Consider the following 16843-nt stretch of genomic DNA (forward strand, 5'->3'; position numbering starts at 1 on the left):
CCGTTACCGAGCCCGCTGTCCGAGAGGCTACTGGATTCTTAGGTTAATAACTCGCTAAAACGAGAAAATATCTTGGATGGTGCTCTTGGCCCATTGCGCTAGGCTGGCGCTTCTGGCGCATTGCGCCAGGTTGGCGCTTCTAGCGCTTTGCGCCAGGCTGGCGCTTTCTTCTAATTCTCTTTATATGTGTCAGACATCGTGCCTTTATGGTACCCGACCTCCTTTCACATGTTAATTCCGTTCTTATAGAAAAAACTCTTATATACGAAGTATAGTCCCTTCAGGGAAACCATTTCTGCTACGAAGAGAATGTTTCCCATCCCCCCCACTCATCCATCTTCTTCTTGCGCAATATCCGATTCGATCAAAAAGGTTGTGTGCGTTTCTCGAAAGACTTGACTATACCGTAGTCTTAAAGTGAATTCTCTACTACATCCATCTTCTCACTAAGCATGTATTCTAATAAGCCATGCTTTCGTAAGCATGAGAGCATTATATAATATAATGTTCTACTGCGTTAGAATCCTCTAATAATGTTACCTACGGTAAACAGCATTGAAAGGTTATAATATCTTTCTTATTGAAAGCTTCTTAGCAAAAGGCAGACATATTTTATTTGTGTTAGTTTAACTATCTCCTCCATTCGAGACTAATGTCCATGATTGTAGGGGGGATATACGGTTAACCATTCGATCCCATTGGAGAGAGAGATGTGACCTACCACTCATGACCGAGAACCGGATGGTACTGTAATACTGTATCTGTATCAGCCTTAGAATGACAGCCCGGCAGTCTCGCTCGCTGCCTGACTGCATTCATCATGAGTTGCCAGTTACTTCATTAAATGAAGGAATAATAATATTATTCTCGAGCCTAAGGAAGCTCTTAATAATGCAAATTTAAGCCAACAACTTTGTTAAATACCGAAGCTGAGTAGTTATTGTCGTAACAAACCTTTAAAGCGAAGTCCTTACCAGGAAAACCTGCAAGGATATAGATAATTCCGTAGCGAACCACAAAGGCACTCTGGTATGGGTATATGACTTGTCATTCAGTAGTCGTATACTGCAAGTCTTGCTACTATATTCTTTCCTCTCCGATTCAGAGAGAGAAAGGAAATCTTGCCCTCTTCGTTCTTTTCGTCAATAAACACAAATTAGTATTAGTCGAAAGAGATCGCAATGAAAACTCTAGGATCGAAGAGAATCCCTCAAATTTTTATTCTCATGGATATAAGGCCGTATTCTATGCCTCTATTATTTGGAAGAGCCTCTAATCAATGAATGAGAGCTCGTACGAATCTTGTTTAATTTGCAAACGATCCTGAGAAAAAACTCCATCATCATCTAAGTCCTCCTGACAAGAATGACAGCCGCCTGTGCGACATATTGCATTCTTCTCAGGAGACAGCTGTGCTTGCGGCAGATTTCCACCAGAAACGGACATATCGTGAACAGGACGACGGCCGCCTGTGCGGCACCTTTCGTCTCTGTCCAGAGAAATCGCCTCCTGGTCCAAATCATAAAGAGACGCTTCCTGGTTGATTTCTCCGTATGATTCTTTTGAGGTAGATCTTGGCGCTTGGTGCTTAACCGTTGCCGAAAGTCTGGTTTGTTCAATGCGCTTGGTTTTACGTATCTGTCCGTCTCGGACTGTGTCGTCTGTCCGAGCTGTCCACTATGGAACTTGGCGCTTGGCTGGTGTCATTCCAGTACGACACTTCTGCCTGTCCGTCTTGTCCGCTTCTGGCGCCTGTCGCCCCGGACGGAGTTGCCTGCGCACGACGTTTTTGTCCATCCAGGCTGTCCGCCTTGTCAAGGTTGTCCGCAATCGGCACGAGTCCCTTGGACTAGTTGTCCGCATAGGACATATCCGCCTGTCCGGGCTGTCCGCGTCAATGGCGAATGGCGCTTAGAACACTTTTTCCTGTCCGAGTTAGACACTCTTCGTCATTGTCCGTATGTTGCGTCTCAATCCTATGAGTTTTCGTCCTTTTTTCTTTATTCCTCTCTGTACTCGTACGAGGAGTAGAGGAGACAACTCTGGAGTCCGGAACGCCCGTAGGACGAGATCTCTTAACAGGAAGAAAATCGTCCTTTCTCCTCGGAAGGTCTTTTCTCAATACCCCTACTAAAGAGGAAATTTGTTCCTGCATTTTAAGTAGGAAGTCCGTTGCGGTTTCTTCCTTTTCTTTTGCCATGAATAGGAGAATGCGCTCTGGAAAGCGTAGATCGGATATTGTCCTCTTGGTCTCTTTTCCTCTCGTAGGGAGAATCGTCCGCGGAAACGTTCCGGGCTCGAGTCCAACGTCGGAGCTTTCCAACTCCTCTTGATTGGACGCGACAGTTCGTCGGGAATTCCATCCACTTCTTCGAGGAGACGAATCGGAAGACGAAAAGCACTCTTTTAGGATGCTCTTCCAATGGCGATCCTTGGCAGTCTGGGACGCTACAGATTCTGCCGAGGGGACGGCTGACCGGTGGGGATTCTCCGTAACCTCCGTACAACTGTCGACATTCCTTCTCCTCTGGGCCTGGGAGCTTGGAAGAGGTCTAGGTCTGGGAGCGAGACAGAGCCGATCGGAACGCACCCTCCACTTCAATGGGGTGAACACTACTATCACTTCTTACCTTTTTAGAGCTTGCTGAGCTACATCCATTATCTTCAAATTTGCATATAAAATTTGTAGTTTCTGTGGGGTAAGAAGGTGATGAGGATGCAACCACTACTAGTAATGCTAATACTCTAACTGCTCGTTAGCACAAACGCTATTAAAGCTTATGAAGTAAGCGTATCTAGTTATATGCTTTTCTGACTTCCTAAAGTAGGAAATTAGAGTTTTCCTCAATAAAATTGTAACCTTTATTACATGTAATAATGAATACGTAAATATTAATAATTCCCTTTTATTGCACATATGTGAGTGTTCTACCGATAATTTCGGTAGTTTCAATTAGTATTTTCTTCGAAATTTCGAAGCGAAATTCATTAAAAAGTTAATAAAAGCGTATGCCGAACCGAAGACCCAGTACTTCCCTGCAAAAGAAGCAGCCCAGATCAACGGCGATGAAAAACGAAATCCAAGTCAGGAGGTAACAACAACGATGTTATGGCTACCCGCGACAGAGCAAATCTGTCTTAGAAAATGGGATGGTTCCTAGTTCTGCCACCAGCGGCAGTGGCGGTAGATCACCTGACCTACCTGTAGCGTGTGCCGCGAAATTCGAATTTCTGTTGGGGACGACGGAGTCTATAGCTAAGTATATATCTGCCAGGGAAGTTGAATGTATAAAACTCCCATGTAAAGAAAGTGAATTTGTGCATGAGTAAATTGACATTGTTCATAAAATCTTGAACACCTACCTTTATATCCTTCATGACACTGACAACTGCGTTGCTCTGGATTGCAAGTGCCATGTCCATGAACATTCTTCTAGGACAAAGAGGAATCTGAGCATGCTGGACCTCCCCAACCAGCATCACAGGTACAACACCATCAATGCACACTCCTTTACTGGAGCATACTTTCTCTGCCACAGTACTAGGACAACCATCAATCCTGTTGCAAGTTTTATGTTAGCATTAGTTTAAAAAGATAGTAAATTAATAGTCCAAACATCTATTTTTAACAGAAATTTAGGAAGTAATATATACAACCAAACTAACTGCATACGATGTCCCAGAAAGGCTATGAGGATAAGCACAAACCAAACAGATGAATATTTCAAATACCAAGAAAAATCACAAACAAAACGAACACTGCAGACAATCTAAAGCATGGCTGTAAGTTATAAAATAGCACCTAATTTAGTTAGTCATATTCAACAAGTGTGTATATTTAACTGGGAAACTTCCACTGGTGCATTAATGCTGATGTCTTGAAAACTAAAGTATGCATCTCATTTTGTAGAGCATCATTGTCAAAACAAAGTTCGGCTACCACATGACAAAATATCAATTATCAGAAATATTTTATTCCTCATTGGAATAGTCTACTTGGCAGTCCTACTGATGCTTGATGCTTACAGGTTTAAGAGGAGCTGAAATAAACTGGTCCTTGATCTTCTTATTTTGTAACTCGCACAGTTATTTCTCATATAAATACTGGTTTTTTCTGTTTAATCTTTTTTTCACAAATGAGTCTGAAGATAATAGACAATACTTATGTAAGCCACTAAAAGATATATATTACTCCATAATTCCCATTTTTCCAGGACAAGACTATGTATTTGGAACATGATGAGTCTGAAATAAGAACCTAAGATATCTTTATAATTCTTCTTACCTAAGATATCTTTATATTTCTTCTTAATTTTCTATAAAAAAAAAAAAAATCTATCCTTACATTATTCTGAAATTTTATCTGTCCTATAAGGTACCATACAAGAATGAAGACATTTATCAACTTGTTGAAATTTATTCATTTCTAAGTTACCTGTTTTTTTTTTTTTTTTCAATTTTCAAACGTACAGATTCTCTATTCTAAGGAAAATTGCATTGCAAGTTGATACCTTTTCAGGACTGCTACTCAATTTCAAAACAATCTAAATGTAATTTTTAAAGTTATATGTACGTATGTACATGCTAGTAGTGACCTATAAGCATATTGTATATAGTCTTACCTATAAGAAATTGAGAATCCTGTGAGGTTATATGCAGCATCAGAATAAAAATACAGTAGTGCATAGCCTGAAGATGCTACCAACCTCTGGTATGTGAGTGACACGGTAATCATCTTGAACCACCATCCCACTGAAGATAAAAAATACAACCTATACAAATTGTAAAACATGGGAAAAAACTTCCGTTTCAAATTTTATTGAAATTTCATTTCAATTTTTATTGAAATTGTCTGTACATACTGTATTCACAATCCAAAATATTTTAAAAATAAAAATTCTATGGCTTTTTATCTTCATTATCTACCTGAAAATTACAGACAATCATTTACAAACAGTCCCCTACTTACATTCATTGGCAATTATTGGCAAATTTTACATAAATGTTAAAAAACACTCATGTAGGAACAACATACAAGGTACTCAATTAATTAATATCCTAATTCCAAGAAAAAGTATGGGTATCCAAGTATACAGGGCTCCTACATGAATCCAGTTCAAAAACAAAGACAGCTCATAAGACAAGAAGTGTTAATGTTAAATTAATTGAGCTACATTACAAAAATTTCCCAACTATCTCTGAGAAAAGTATTTAGGGGCAGTATTTTAACATTCAAAAGACAAAACACGATATTACAGTACCTGAAAACGGCAATAAGGGGATCGTAAATACTGTCGCCATCGTAAACATATAAATGGTCCCACGAGCATTCCGTGGCGAAATGATCTAAATGAAGACGAATAGATGTGTTAGGTTTTCCCGCATCTATTAACCATGCACACTGAGTATCTGTAGAGTAGTTTCCACTCCCATCTGTTATAGTGCTAGAATTGGCAAACAACCTGTGAAAATAAATACAAAAAATATAGATGATTATGAAGACACATGCTAAAAATATTGAAGATATGATATTGTTATTGTACAATAAAGTTTCATACATACTTACCTGGCAGATATATACTTAGCTATAGACTCCGTCGTCCCCGGATAGAAATTCGAATTTCGCGGCACACACGCTACCGGTAGGTAGGTCAGGTGATCTACCGGCCTCCGCTGGGTGGCAGGAAGGAATAGGAACTATTACCTTCTAAGGACAGATTTTTCTCTTCCACCTGTCTCCTGAGGGGAGGCTGGGTGGGCCATTCAATCGTATATATCTGCCAGGTAAGTATGTATGAACTTTATTGACAATAACAATATCATTTTCATACATTCAACTTCCCTGTCAGATATATACTTAGCTGATTGGCACCTTTGGCGGTGGGTAAGAGACAGCTAGTTACTGATTAGACAGGTAAACAACATACGTTGTAGGTAATAAATAAATAAAACCTTGGTTCCTATGTGTTTAGACGAAGGGTTGACCTCCTAGCTATTGCTAGGAGTCTGCTTCGTCTCAAGAGCCTCAGCGAGGATGTGACCTATGGCTAAGAGTTCTTGTAGATCTGTCAATGGGGTCTTATCCACTTACTTGACAGAATCTAATGGTTTATTTGTCAAAGGGGTCCTATCCACTTACATGACAAAACACCTATGCCTACTGGCATATTAAGGAGCACAACACCGATCCCGATCACCTGATCCTAACCGAGGGTTTGTGCTTAATTTGAAAAGAGCTATCCCCAAACTCATTTCAAATAACCCAAAGAAAATAGTATACTTATGTTAAAATAAAATTTTTTAACTCACTAGTTAAGGATCAGTGTCGGCTCCCTATCCCAGCAACGTATCCGTAGACACGTAACCAAGAGAGAAGGATCTCTCATAGGTCAAGTTGACCTCCTTCGTGCAAAGAGAAGACAACACAGAGTTGCATCTCCCGTAAATTACAGCTAATATGTCTCTCACGACATATTGTTATGGAAAGAACAAGAATTGTTAAAAGCTCGCACTTCAAGCGCTTTTAATTCTCAGCTGTTTGAAGGAATCATCAAGTTACTTAAGAAGTGCTTTAGAGATCACACTTTGAAATTGATCTCTTCTGGATGAAGCCTAGAGCCTGGCTTGTGCCTGGCTGGCTCCTCGCGCCTGGCTGGCGCCTCGCGCCTGTCTGACGCCTCGCGCTTGGCTGGCGCATGTTGCTTGCCTGGCGCCTGGCTAGCGCCTTGCGCCTGCCTGGAGCCTGGCGCCTGGCGCCTGGCTGACTTCTCCCCACTTGCTGGAGCTTCGAGCTTGTTAAAGAGTCTCGAGGAAACTGGCGATGCCCACATCGGACACTTTTTCCGATTTATTTGCCTCTAGCGCATCTGCGCCAGGCTGGAGGCACGCTCCTTCTCCTCATCAGACAATGACAGTGTTTATTTGGACTGTCTTCCTCTGGCGTCTTTACGCCTGTTCTGGTATTTTGGAGGCGCCTGATTGGCGCTACATTGTCCGAAAGTCCTTAACATCCACAATCGTTTATCAGGAGACTGGAGAAGGTGGAAGAAATTCTTTCACTTTGAGCTTTTTGGTCTCTCCGGTAAGGGGAGTGATTGTAATCAGCTACATCCAGTAGACGTAGCATATCTAACCGTACGAGAGATAAGTCTTCCTCCAAGGAGGGTCCTTCTTGAATACTTCCATGCTCACGAGATCTCTTCTTACATGTTGAAGGGGTGTCTCGTTGCAGAATCTTCCCTATCCTTGCCCGAAGGAAGGGAAGAAGCCTGGAAGTCGAAGGAGACTCCGAAGCTGAAATTGGGGAGTACTCCTGATTTCTAGCTCTTTTATTGTATCCCTCTGAACACCTTCTGGGAAGGGCATTTCGAGCCGTCATCGCATACCAAAGACTCTGTAGGCAAACGTTTGAACCATTCTACTGTAGATGAAAACGTAAGTACTCTGCCTGGACAACGAAACCTCTATCTGAAACATTGAATCAGGAATAGGGGGTTTCAAGTTCTTTTGCTAAACCAGACATACTATGCTGGCCAAGCAACCCATTGGTCTAGTTCTCCATAGAATCTGATGCGAGATTCCAATGCTCAAAAAAATTCACTTGTCTTCTTGGTCGTTTAGGACCCAGAGAAACAAAGAATTCCCTCATAAAAATTTCTCAAAGAAGTTTGATGAGGAGCAGTTCCATCTTGTCGGAACATGGAATCTGTGGCCACAAAAAAGATCCCATTAGAAGTACATGATATCCTATCTTGTCATATTAAGGTATATATCGAATAAGATCCTGAAGATCTTAATCCTCTGCTATCTCCAATTCCCTTTGTAGAGACAGAGTATAGCCTTTTACTGCGTTCTTGATAGCAGATATATACAAAGGTGATTCTTCCCTCTGAAAGGGAAGAAAAAAACCGCTATGTGGTTCACAGAGGTATCGGAAGAGGACAGTTTCCTCATTCCTCTAGCACGATCTGCAGCAATTCTATGTCTAGGCCATGACTATTGTCATCTACCTTGAAAAAATCCTCTCATTTATGTCCATTCTGGTCAGTCTGCATGCAGACAGACAGAGTGGAGAGGTTGTTAAGGTCCATTAATAATAGATGCTGATAGAATATCCAGACTCTTGGAAAAGACTTCCAAAAACATGCTGTGAGAAGAACGTGACCTCTGTGAATCCAACCTCTCTGAAGCCAAAATGAGGCATAAAGTATTATCCTCTCTTTCTTTGACGCCCTTTATCTTAAATTCTGTAAAGAATTTATATTTATATTTATATTTAGGGGAAAAAAAAGACTATAGTATATTCCCCTTTCTATAAAATAAAGATGGCGTATATTGCTACCTCTCTTGGTTCGAGGAAAAGGAAGCATTCTATAGGAAGCCTGTTCGTCTTCTACCTTGCTAAGAGATCTATGAAGAAGACTTTCCGCAGGTTCTCACAACTCTTTCCAATAAATGTTAGACATACATTAACAGTTATTATCGTCGATCGAGAAGGTTCTCACGGACATGCAAAATCTTGCATCGAACCTCTTTTTCCAAATAGGTTCTCTTTGTTAACGCGAACAGGAGCGAAAAAAGAGATTCTCAATGCTCTTTGCGATATGAGAGAGTCGTGGAATTGGCCCTAAGTGATTTAAATGGTAACGAAATCAGGAACGAATCTTGCCGTTACCGAGCGTGCTGTCTGAGAGGCTACTGACTCTTATGTTAATAACTCGCTAAAACGAGAAAATATCTTGGCTGGTGCTCTTGGCTCATTGTGCCAGGTTGGCGCTTCAGACCGGCGCTTTCTTCTAATACTCTTTATGTTATGTACCAGAACATCTGTGCCTTTATGGTACACGACATCCTTACACATGTTAATTCCGTTTTTAGTAGGAAAAAACTCTTATATACGTAGTATATTTTATTCAGGGAAACCATTTCTGCCACGAAGAGAATGTTTCCCATTCCACTCATCCATCTTCTCTTGAGCAATATCTGATTCTAAAAAGGTTGTGTGCGTTTCTCGAAAGACTTGACCATACCGTAGTCTTAAGTGAATTCTCTACTACATCCATCTTTCTCACTAAGCATGTATTCTAATAAGCCATGCTTTCGTAAGCATGAGAGCATTATATATAATAATGTTCTGCTGTGTTAGAATCCTTTAATAATGTTCCCTACGGTAAACAGCATTGAAAGGTTATAATATCTTTTTATTGAAAACTTCTTAGCAAAAGGCAGACAATATTTTATTTATGTTAGCTTAACTATCCCCTCCATTCGCGACTAAGTCCATGATTGTAGGGGGGAATATACGGTTAACCATTCGATCCCGTTGGAGAGAGAGATGCAACCAACTGGTAATGACCGAGACCTGGATGGTACTGTATTGGCCTTACGCTTACAATGACAGCCCCTGCCGTCTGCTCGCTGCCTGGCTGCATTCATCGTGAGTTGCCAGTTACTTCATTTAATGAAGGAATATAATAAAATTATTCCCGAGCCTAAGGAAGCTCTCAATAATGCCAATTTAAGCCAAACACCTTTGTTAAATACCGAAGCTGAGTAGGCATTGTCGTAACAAAACTTTTTAAGCGAAGTCCTTACCAGGAAAATCCTGTAAGGATATAGATAATTTCGTAGCGAACCACAAAGGCAACTATGGTATGCGTATATGACTTGTCATTCAGCAGTCGTATGCAGCAAGTCTTCCTTCTACATTCTTTCCGTCTCCGATGCGGGAGAGAGAATTGGAAATTTTGTGCCCTCTCCGTTCTTTTCGTCAATAAACACGAATTAGCATTAGTCGAAAGAGATCGCAATGAAAACTCTCGGATCGAAGAGAATCCCTCAAATTTTTATTCTCTTGGAGATAAGGCCGTATTCTACGCCTCTATTATCTTGGAAGAGCCTCTAATCAATGAATGAGAGCTCGTACGAACCTTGTTCAATTTGCAAACGATTGCCACTCTTTCTGTAAATGGTTGGTTGCATTACTTTAGAAGGAGGAAGATTTTAATATCGTCTTATTAGTAATGAACTAATTTTCAATAAAAAAAAGGTCGCTAAGGTCTTATAAACTGAGAGACCTGCTCCCTTATTGGCTTCCAATTCCGATCTATCTTCCATTTCCTGTCCATCAAGTTGGGAGAAGAATGAGCAACCGGTGGAGAGCGCCTCCTACCGTAAGGTGAAGGGCTTTTAGCAGTACCGCGGATTCTAACCTGACAAGGGCTACGGTCGCTTGTGCGACATCTTGAGTCCCTGCCAGGAGAAGGCCGATGTTGTTCTTTTACCCTAAGGCCCTCCTGACAAGGACGGTGGCCGCTTGTGCGACAACTTTCGTCCCTACCAGGAGAAGTCCTTATATGTCGTTCTCTTTTTTCATGATCAATTCCTTCCCGACAGGGGCTACGATCACCTGTGCGACACCTAGAGGCCCTGTCAGGGGAAAATTGATCTTGAGAAAAATCCCAAAGAGGAGCCTCCAAGTCCGCTTCAAATCCCGATAACTCATCCAAATTGTATTTTGGGTTGTACAAATCCTTGCGCCTGCTTTCAGGCGCTCTAGACGCTTTGCGTCCTTCGGGCTTTGCAGGCGCCTTGCGTCTCCATTCGGACGCTTCAGGCGCTTTGCGCCTCGTTTCAGGCGCCTCAGGCTCTTTAGGCGCTTTGTTTTTCCTTTGAGGCGTTCTAGGCTCTCTAGGCGCCCTATGTTTTATATCAGGCGCTCTTCTCTAGGAGTTAAATATTTCCCTTTAGCCACTTCAGGCTTTTCAGGCGCGTTGCGCCTCATTCCTTTTACTTGAAGAGCTTTACGCCTCATTTCAGGCGCCCGAGGCGCCCGAGGCGCCCGAGGCGCTCCAGGCGCCCCAGGCGCTCCAGGCGCTCCAGGCGCTTCAGGCGCTTCAGGCGCTCCAGGCGCCTCAGGCGCTCCAGGCGCCTCAGGCGCTTCAGGCGCCTCAGGCGCTTCAGGCGCCTCAGGCGCTTCAGGCGTTTCAGGCGCTTCATGTCCGAGGAGCTAGAAGCTTAAAAATTATATATGTATGTTTAATCATTAAACGAGATCCATAATTCATTCGATCAACATATATTCTTTAATATCTAATTCGTTCTTCTCAGAATAGATATATTTTCATATAAATGTACCGATGAGGAATTTGTTGAAATAACTCTTTCAAACCCCATGGGATAGAGCCTCCGTCTATTTGTACGGGGGGGGACGAAACAGGATAGGGCAATGCCTCTACCGCAACTGTTATCGAAAGATCTCTCTCTGAGGTTCCGATATCTACGACGAGATTATCTTGCATCTTCATTGAATCTACGCCGTTGAAACTTTCTTCTCCTTATCCGTCTAATAAGGGGAACACATTACATTAGGACGCCTTTCCAATGGCGAACTTGGCAGTCTGGACGTTCTACAGAACCTGCCGAGGGGACGCCTGATCGGTGGGATTCTCTGAAACCCCCTGCGGTTGTCGACATTCCTTCTCCTCTGGGCTTGTGAGCTTGGAAGAGGTCTAGACCTGGGAGCGAGACAGAGCCGATCAGACGCACCTTCCATTGCAATGGGGGAACACTATATTCACTTCTTACCTTAAAAGCTTGCATTTGAGCTATCCATTTATCTTCAATTTGCATATATAAATTTGTAGTTTCTGAGGAGTAAAAAGGTGATGAGGATGCAACACTACTAGTACTGCTAATACTCTAACTGCTCGTTAGCACAAACGCTATTAAAGCTTATAAAGTAAGCGTATCTAGTTATATGCTTTTCTGACTTCCTAAAGTAGGAAAATGATATTGTTATGATACAATAAAGTTTGTTCATACTTACCTGGCAGATATATATATAGCTGTATTCTCCGAAGTCCGACAGAATTTCAAAACTCCCGGCACACGCAGTGGTCGGCAGGTGGTAGTACCCATTCCCGCCGCTGGGAGGCGGGCGTAAGGAACCATTCCCATTTTCTGTCAGATTTTTTCTAGTGCCACTGTCTCCTGAGGGGAGGTGGGTGGGCACTTTGATTATATATATCTGCCAGGTAAGTATGAACAAACTTTATTGTATCATAACAATATCATTTTTGTTCATGAATCTTACCTGCCAGATATATATATAGCTGAATCCCACCTTTGGAGGAAGGGGGAGACAGATTCGATTTTTGGGAAACAATTTTCATATATATGATTGATATTTTGGTTCCTTAACTGTTAGCAATAGCTGACTTCGTGAGTACCGTCACCCAAGTCTGCTTCTTCGCTTTACTAGAGACTCCAGCTAGGTAGTGACCTGTGAAGCTGTTGAGTTCTAGAGGATCTGTCAACGGGGGCGTGACCACAATGCAACTAGATCCTATATTATAGACCTCCAATTTCGGTACTGCATTCCTAGAGGTGCCATCAAGGACGTGGACCTGTGTAGCTGGTGCGCTCTAATGAACTGTCACGGGGAGCGTGACCACAATGTGACAGATCATATAGGTGTTGTTTAGACACCGAATGCTGTTAATGCTTCAACTGAGGTGCCAGCAAGGACGTGACCTATGTACTGGTGCGCTCCAGATGATTTGTCAATGAGGGCGTGACCACACTGTGACAAAAACATTTTACCCTACTATGAGGGCGAAGCAAAAACATTACCACCTGACCTAGCCTATCTGGTTAAACTTCGTAAAACCAAGGCTAATGGAGGGAAGGTCGCCTAAGGCGGCCTACCCAAGACCACAAAAAACTAAACACCTACATAAACATCAACTAATAAAAATAAAAATAAAAAGAAATAAAATTAAAAAGTCCCAACTAACATATTATTTTCTAAAAGAATAGGAAGAGTGGCTACTCTCTGTCCCCAATATATTGTCTGCTGCGACATATGGGCCCAAAGAGTAGCAGTTCTCGTATGTAATCCTCACCTCCCGAAGGTAGTGAGAGGCAAACACTGAATTACTACGCCAAAATGTGGCATTCAAGATGTCATTGAGTGCCATGTTCTTTTGGAAGGCTACCGACGTAGAAATAGCCCTCAGTTCATGCGCATTCACCTTCAACACTTTCATATCACTGTCTTGATAGGATGAATGCACTTCTTTGATGGTGCCCCTCAAGAAAAAGCCAAAGCATTCTTTGACACTGGTAACCGTGGCTTCCTGACCAAACACCACAAGTTATCAGAAGTACCTCTTATAAACCTTGGTTTCCTATCTTTTCAGACGGAGGGTTGACTTCCTAGCTATTGCTTAGGAGTCTGCTTCGTCTCAAGAGCCTCAGCGAGGATGTGACCTATGGGTAAGAGTTCTTGTGGGTTTGCCGATGGGTCTTATCCACTTACTCGGCAAAGCCTAACTGGCATTTGTCAATGGGTGCTAATCCACTCATATGACCATATACCTTATGCCTATTAGCATAATTAAGGAGACAACACCGATCCCGATCACCTGATCCTAACAGAGGGTTAGCGCTTAATTTTAAAAAGAGTTAAAACAACTAAAAATTAACTCACTAGTTTAAGGATCAGTGTCGGCTCCCTATCCCAGCAACGTATCCGCAGACACGAACAACCAATAGAAAAGGATCTCTTGTAGGTTGAATGACATCCTTCGTGTAACGGGAGGTCAACACAGAATTGCATCTCCCGTAAGTGACAGCTCATATGTCCTTTATCGACATATTGTTATGGAACCAAGAAGAATTCATAAAAGCTCGCACTTCATGCATAGGTTCGAATGGACTGGACATGAGGAACTTCAGAACTACATCCAAGTTCCAAGACGGCAACTTGGGTTGTTGAACCTTCATCGTTTCGAAAGATCTCAAGAGATCGTGAAGGTCTCTGTTGTCCGCCAAGTCCAGGCCTCTGTGCCTAAAGACAACTAAAAGCACACTCTTATAACCCTTGATTGTAGAGACTGCAAGTTTTAGATCCCTTCTCAGAAAAGGAAGTCGCAATCTGGCTCACAGGTCGTGGTGAGGAAAATGCCGTTCTTCTTGGCCACCACTCCTGAAGACTATCCACTTCGATTGTACACTGCGTTGGAAAATGCTCTTCTTGCACTGGCGATAGCTTTCGCCATTGACGTATAAAAGCCTCTCGCTCTGGCCAACTTTTGGATAGTCTGAATGCAGTCAGACTCAGAGCGAAGAGGCTTCTGTGGTACCTCTCGAAGTGGGGCTGTCTGAGTAGATTCTGTCCTTACTGGAAGCGTCCTCGGGAAGTCTACTGTAAAGGCCATGGACCTCTGTGAACCACTCTCTCGCAGCCAGGAACGGGGCGAACAAAGTCATTCTCGTCCCTTCCGACACCGCAAACTTTCTCATGACTTCCCCTAAGATCTTGAACGGGGAAAGGCGTACAGGTCCATCCCCGTCCCAGTCCCAGAGAAGTGTGTCTATCGTCACTGCAGCTGGGTCGAGTACTGGGGAGCAGTACGTGGAAGCCTCTTCGTTCTGGACGTCGCAAAAGATATCCACGAGCGGACGTCCCCATAACCCCCACAGCTCTTGGCATACCTTCTGATGCAGAGTCTACTCGGTTGGCAGAAGTTGACCTCGTCTGCTGAGGTAGATGCTGCCAGACATTCTCTACTCATGCTACAAATTTCGTAAGGATCATGACGTCCAGTGCCCTTGCTCACAGCAAGATCTCCTTTGCCAGAGCAAAAAGGGACTGAGACTGTTTTCCTCCCTACTTCTTCAAGTACGCCAGAGCTGTGGTGTTGTCTGAGTTGACTTGGACTATTCGACGAGAGACTTTTTCTTGGAAAACTGGAGAGCTAAAACGATGGCTGCCATTTCCTTTAGGTTTATGTGCCAGGACACCTGTTCCCCTCTCCAGGTGCCTGCCACTTGTTTCCCCCTAATGATGCTCCCCATCCCATGGTGGACGCGTCGGAGAACAACACTAGGTCGGGGCTCTGAAGCTTGAGAGACACGCCCTCCGACAGCTACACTGGATCTAGCCAACATTTCAAGTGATGTTTTACCCTCTCCTGAAATTTCCAAGATCATGTGTAGATTATTGTTTTTCTTTCCAATTGTACTTGAGAAAAAATTGTAACGGTCTGAGGTGCAGTCTCCCCAAGGAAACCAAACTTCTCCAGCGAGGAAATGGTCCCCAGTTAGACTCATTCCATTCCCTCACCGAGCCCGAATCTTTCCTTAGGAAGGCTAACTTTGTCTAAGCCTTGCTGCTGACGTCCCTGGGACGGAAAGCTCGAAAAGCCACTGAATCCATCTGAATCCCCAGATACACGATGGATTGGGTTGGGATCGATGTGACTTTTCGAAATTCACTAGTAGTTCCAGGGACTTCACCAACGATTAAGATGTTTGAAAATCCTTCAGACACCGCGTTTGAGTGGAGGCATGAATGAGCCAGTCGTCCTTCGAAGATAACAATTGCGAAGTAGGAGACTGAGGGGCCGCAGGCTGAAACTATTCTTCAAAAGAGGCTCGAAGCCATCGAACCAAGACCTCTTCTTCTTCTCAACTGACACCACGTTCGGGAAGATGGTAACCGTGCTCTCTAGACAACCTCTGGAGAGCTGCATGAAATCTAGAGAGCAAGGCAACTGGCGAAAGAGCGGAACGAGGAGAAGAGGGACTGCCTGTACTCTTGATTGGCAGCCTATCATCCTTCCTCTCGCGATGTGGCTTTGCCTTTCTCACTGCAATCAACAAAACAAGTTGTTGTTGCAAAGACACAATCATCCTTTTCGATGGAGAACATTCCTTCTCAGGCAAAGGCTTATCCTTTGAGAAGACGGTGGGCGAGGGGAGCCCTCCTCCTTCTCACATGGACTGCCAAGGATATATCTTAGGAGCGACCGAAGCGCTCAAAAGCATACTCATCGGAAGACGTCCTCTCCGGTGAAGATCGCAACACAGTAGAAAAGAGAGAGGACGTGAAGCGTCCCCCCCCCCTCCCTGAGACCATACATCATACATCTTAGCTCTCTTTTACTGCGGAAAGTCTTCCAATTGCCCAGGAGACGACTGCAAAGCAGAAGGAGCTAACGGACGAGAAAGCGTCCCCCTCCGAGGAACCAAAGACGAACGGGCGCCTGTGGCGACCTATACGTCTTCGTTCTCCTCAGAGGGAGCGAGACCCTCCGAGAGTTCCAACTCCTGCGCGGGGAGGACGTCTCTGAAGACTAAAGTAATCTTTCAAGATTCAAATTCTATGAGATTATGAGCCATGACATCACCTATAGACGAATCTTGACTATGAGGATGTTCAGAATTCATTTCTAGATGATCTATGCTATTCCAGTTTTTCTGCAGGAAAAACTGGAGAGGTGTGAATTTCAGTCTATTCAGGGAAAACAAACTTCTCCAGCGAGGAATGGTCTCCTGCAATTCATTCCTTCCCTCCACCGAGCATGTTTCCTTCCCTAATAAGGCTGCGTTTCACTTAAACAGGAGTAATTTGAAGACACTGTAGAAGATTGTTCATTTGTTTCTTCCTAAAAGTCTCCTTCCTGAGATCCATTACTATTCTCTGATTCTCGGCGAATGTCTGAAGAAGCATTACGTTGTGCGTCCATCCAAGCGTCCTGCCGAGCGTCGCGCTCGGCGCTGTCGTATTTGGCAGCGGAAGGAGTCCCCTTCATAATCGAGCAAGGGACGTCTCGGCGAGCTAATTGACTACATCTCTTGCACATCATTCTTGTTTCGAGGGAAATCATGTGTGCTATGCCGCTGTAGACTCGGACAGAATTCTGTTACCATGCTGGTTAAACAGACCGAAAAAGGTCTAATACATATATATATATATATACATACACACACATATACATTTACACATATATTATCTATACATATATATATATTATATACATACACATATATATAT

At 43.2% G+C, this 16843-nt stretch overlaps 1 protein-coding gene across 1 annotated transcript in view; it reads right to left on the bottom strand.

Annotated features, from left to right (window-relative positions):
* LOC135207332 (attractin-like) overlaps positions 1-5575 on the bottom strand; it is a 135132-nt gene extending 129557 nt beyond the window's left edge. The window contains 5 exon segments of the mRNA XM_064239032.1: positions 3364-3492; positions 3495-3559; positions 4623-4702; positions 4704-4752; positions 5262-5575. Coding sequence (XP_064095102.1) covers positions 3364-3492; positions 3495-3559; positions 4623-4702; positions 4704-4752; positions 5262-5560 — 622 coding nt within the window. The 5' untranslated portion in view covers positions 5561-5575.
* Positions 5576-16843: the final 11268 nt, after the last annotated feature.

The sequence above is a fragment of the Macrobrachium nipponense genome, chromosome 32 (assembly GCF_015104395.2).
Source record: "Macrobrachium nipponense isolate FS-2020 chromosome 32, ASM1510439v2, whole genome shotgun sequence".
Lineage (NCBI taxonomy): Eukaryota > Metazoa > Arthropoda > Malacostraca > Decapoda > Palaemonidae > Macrobrachium > Macrobrachium nipponense.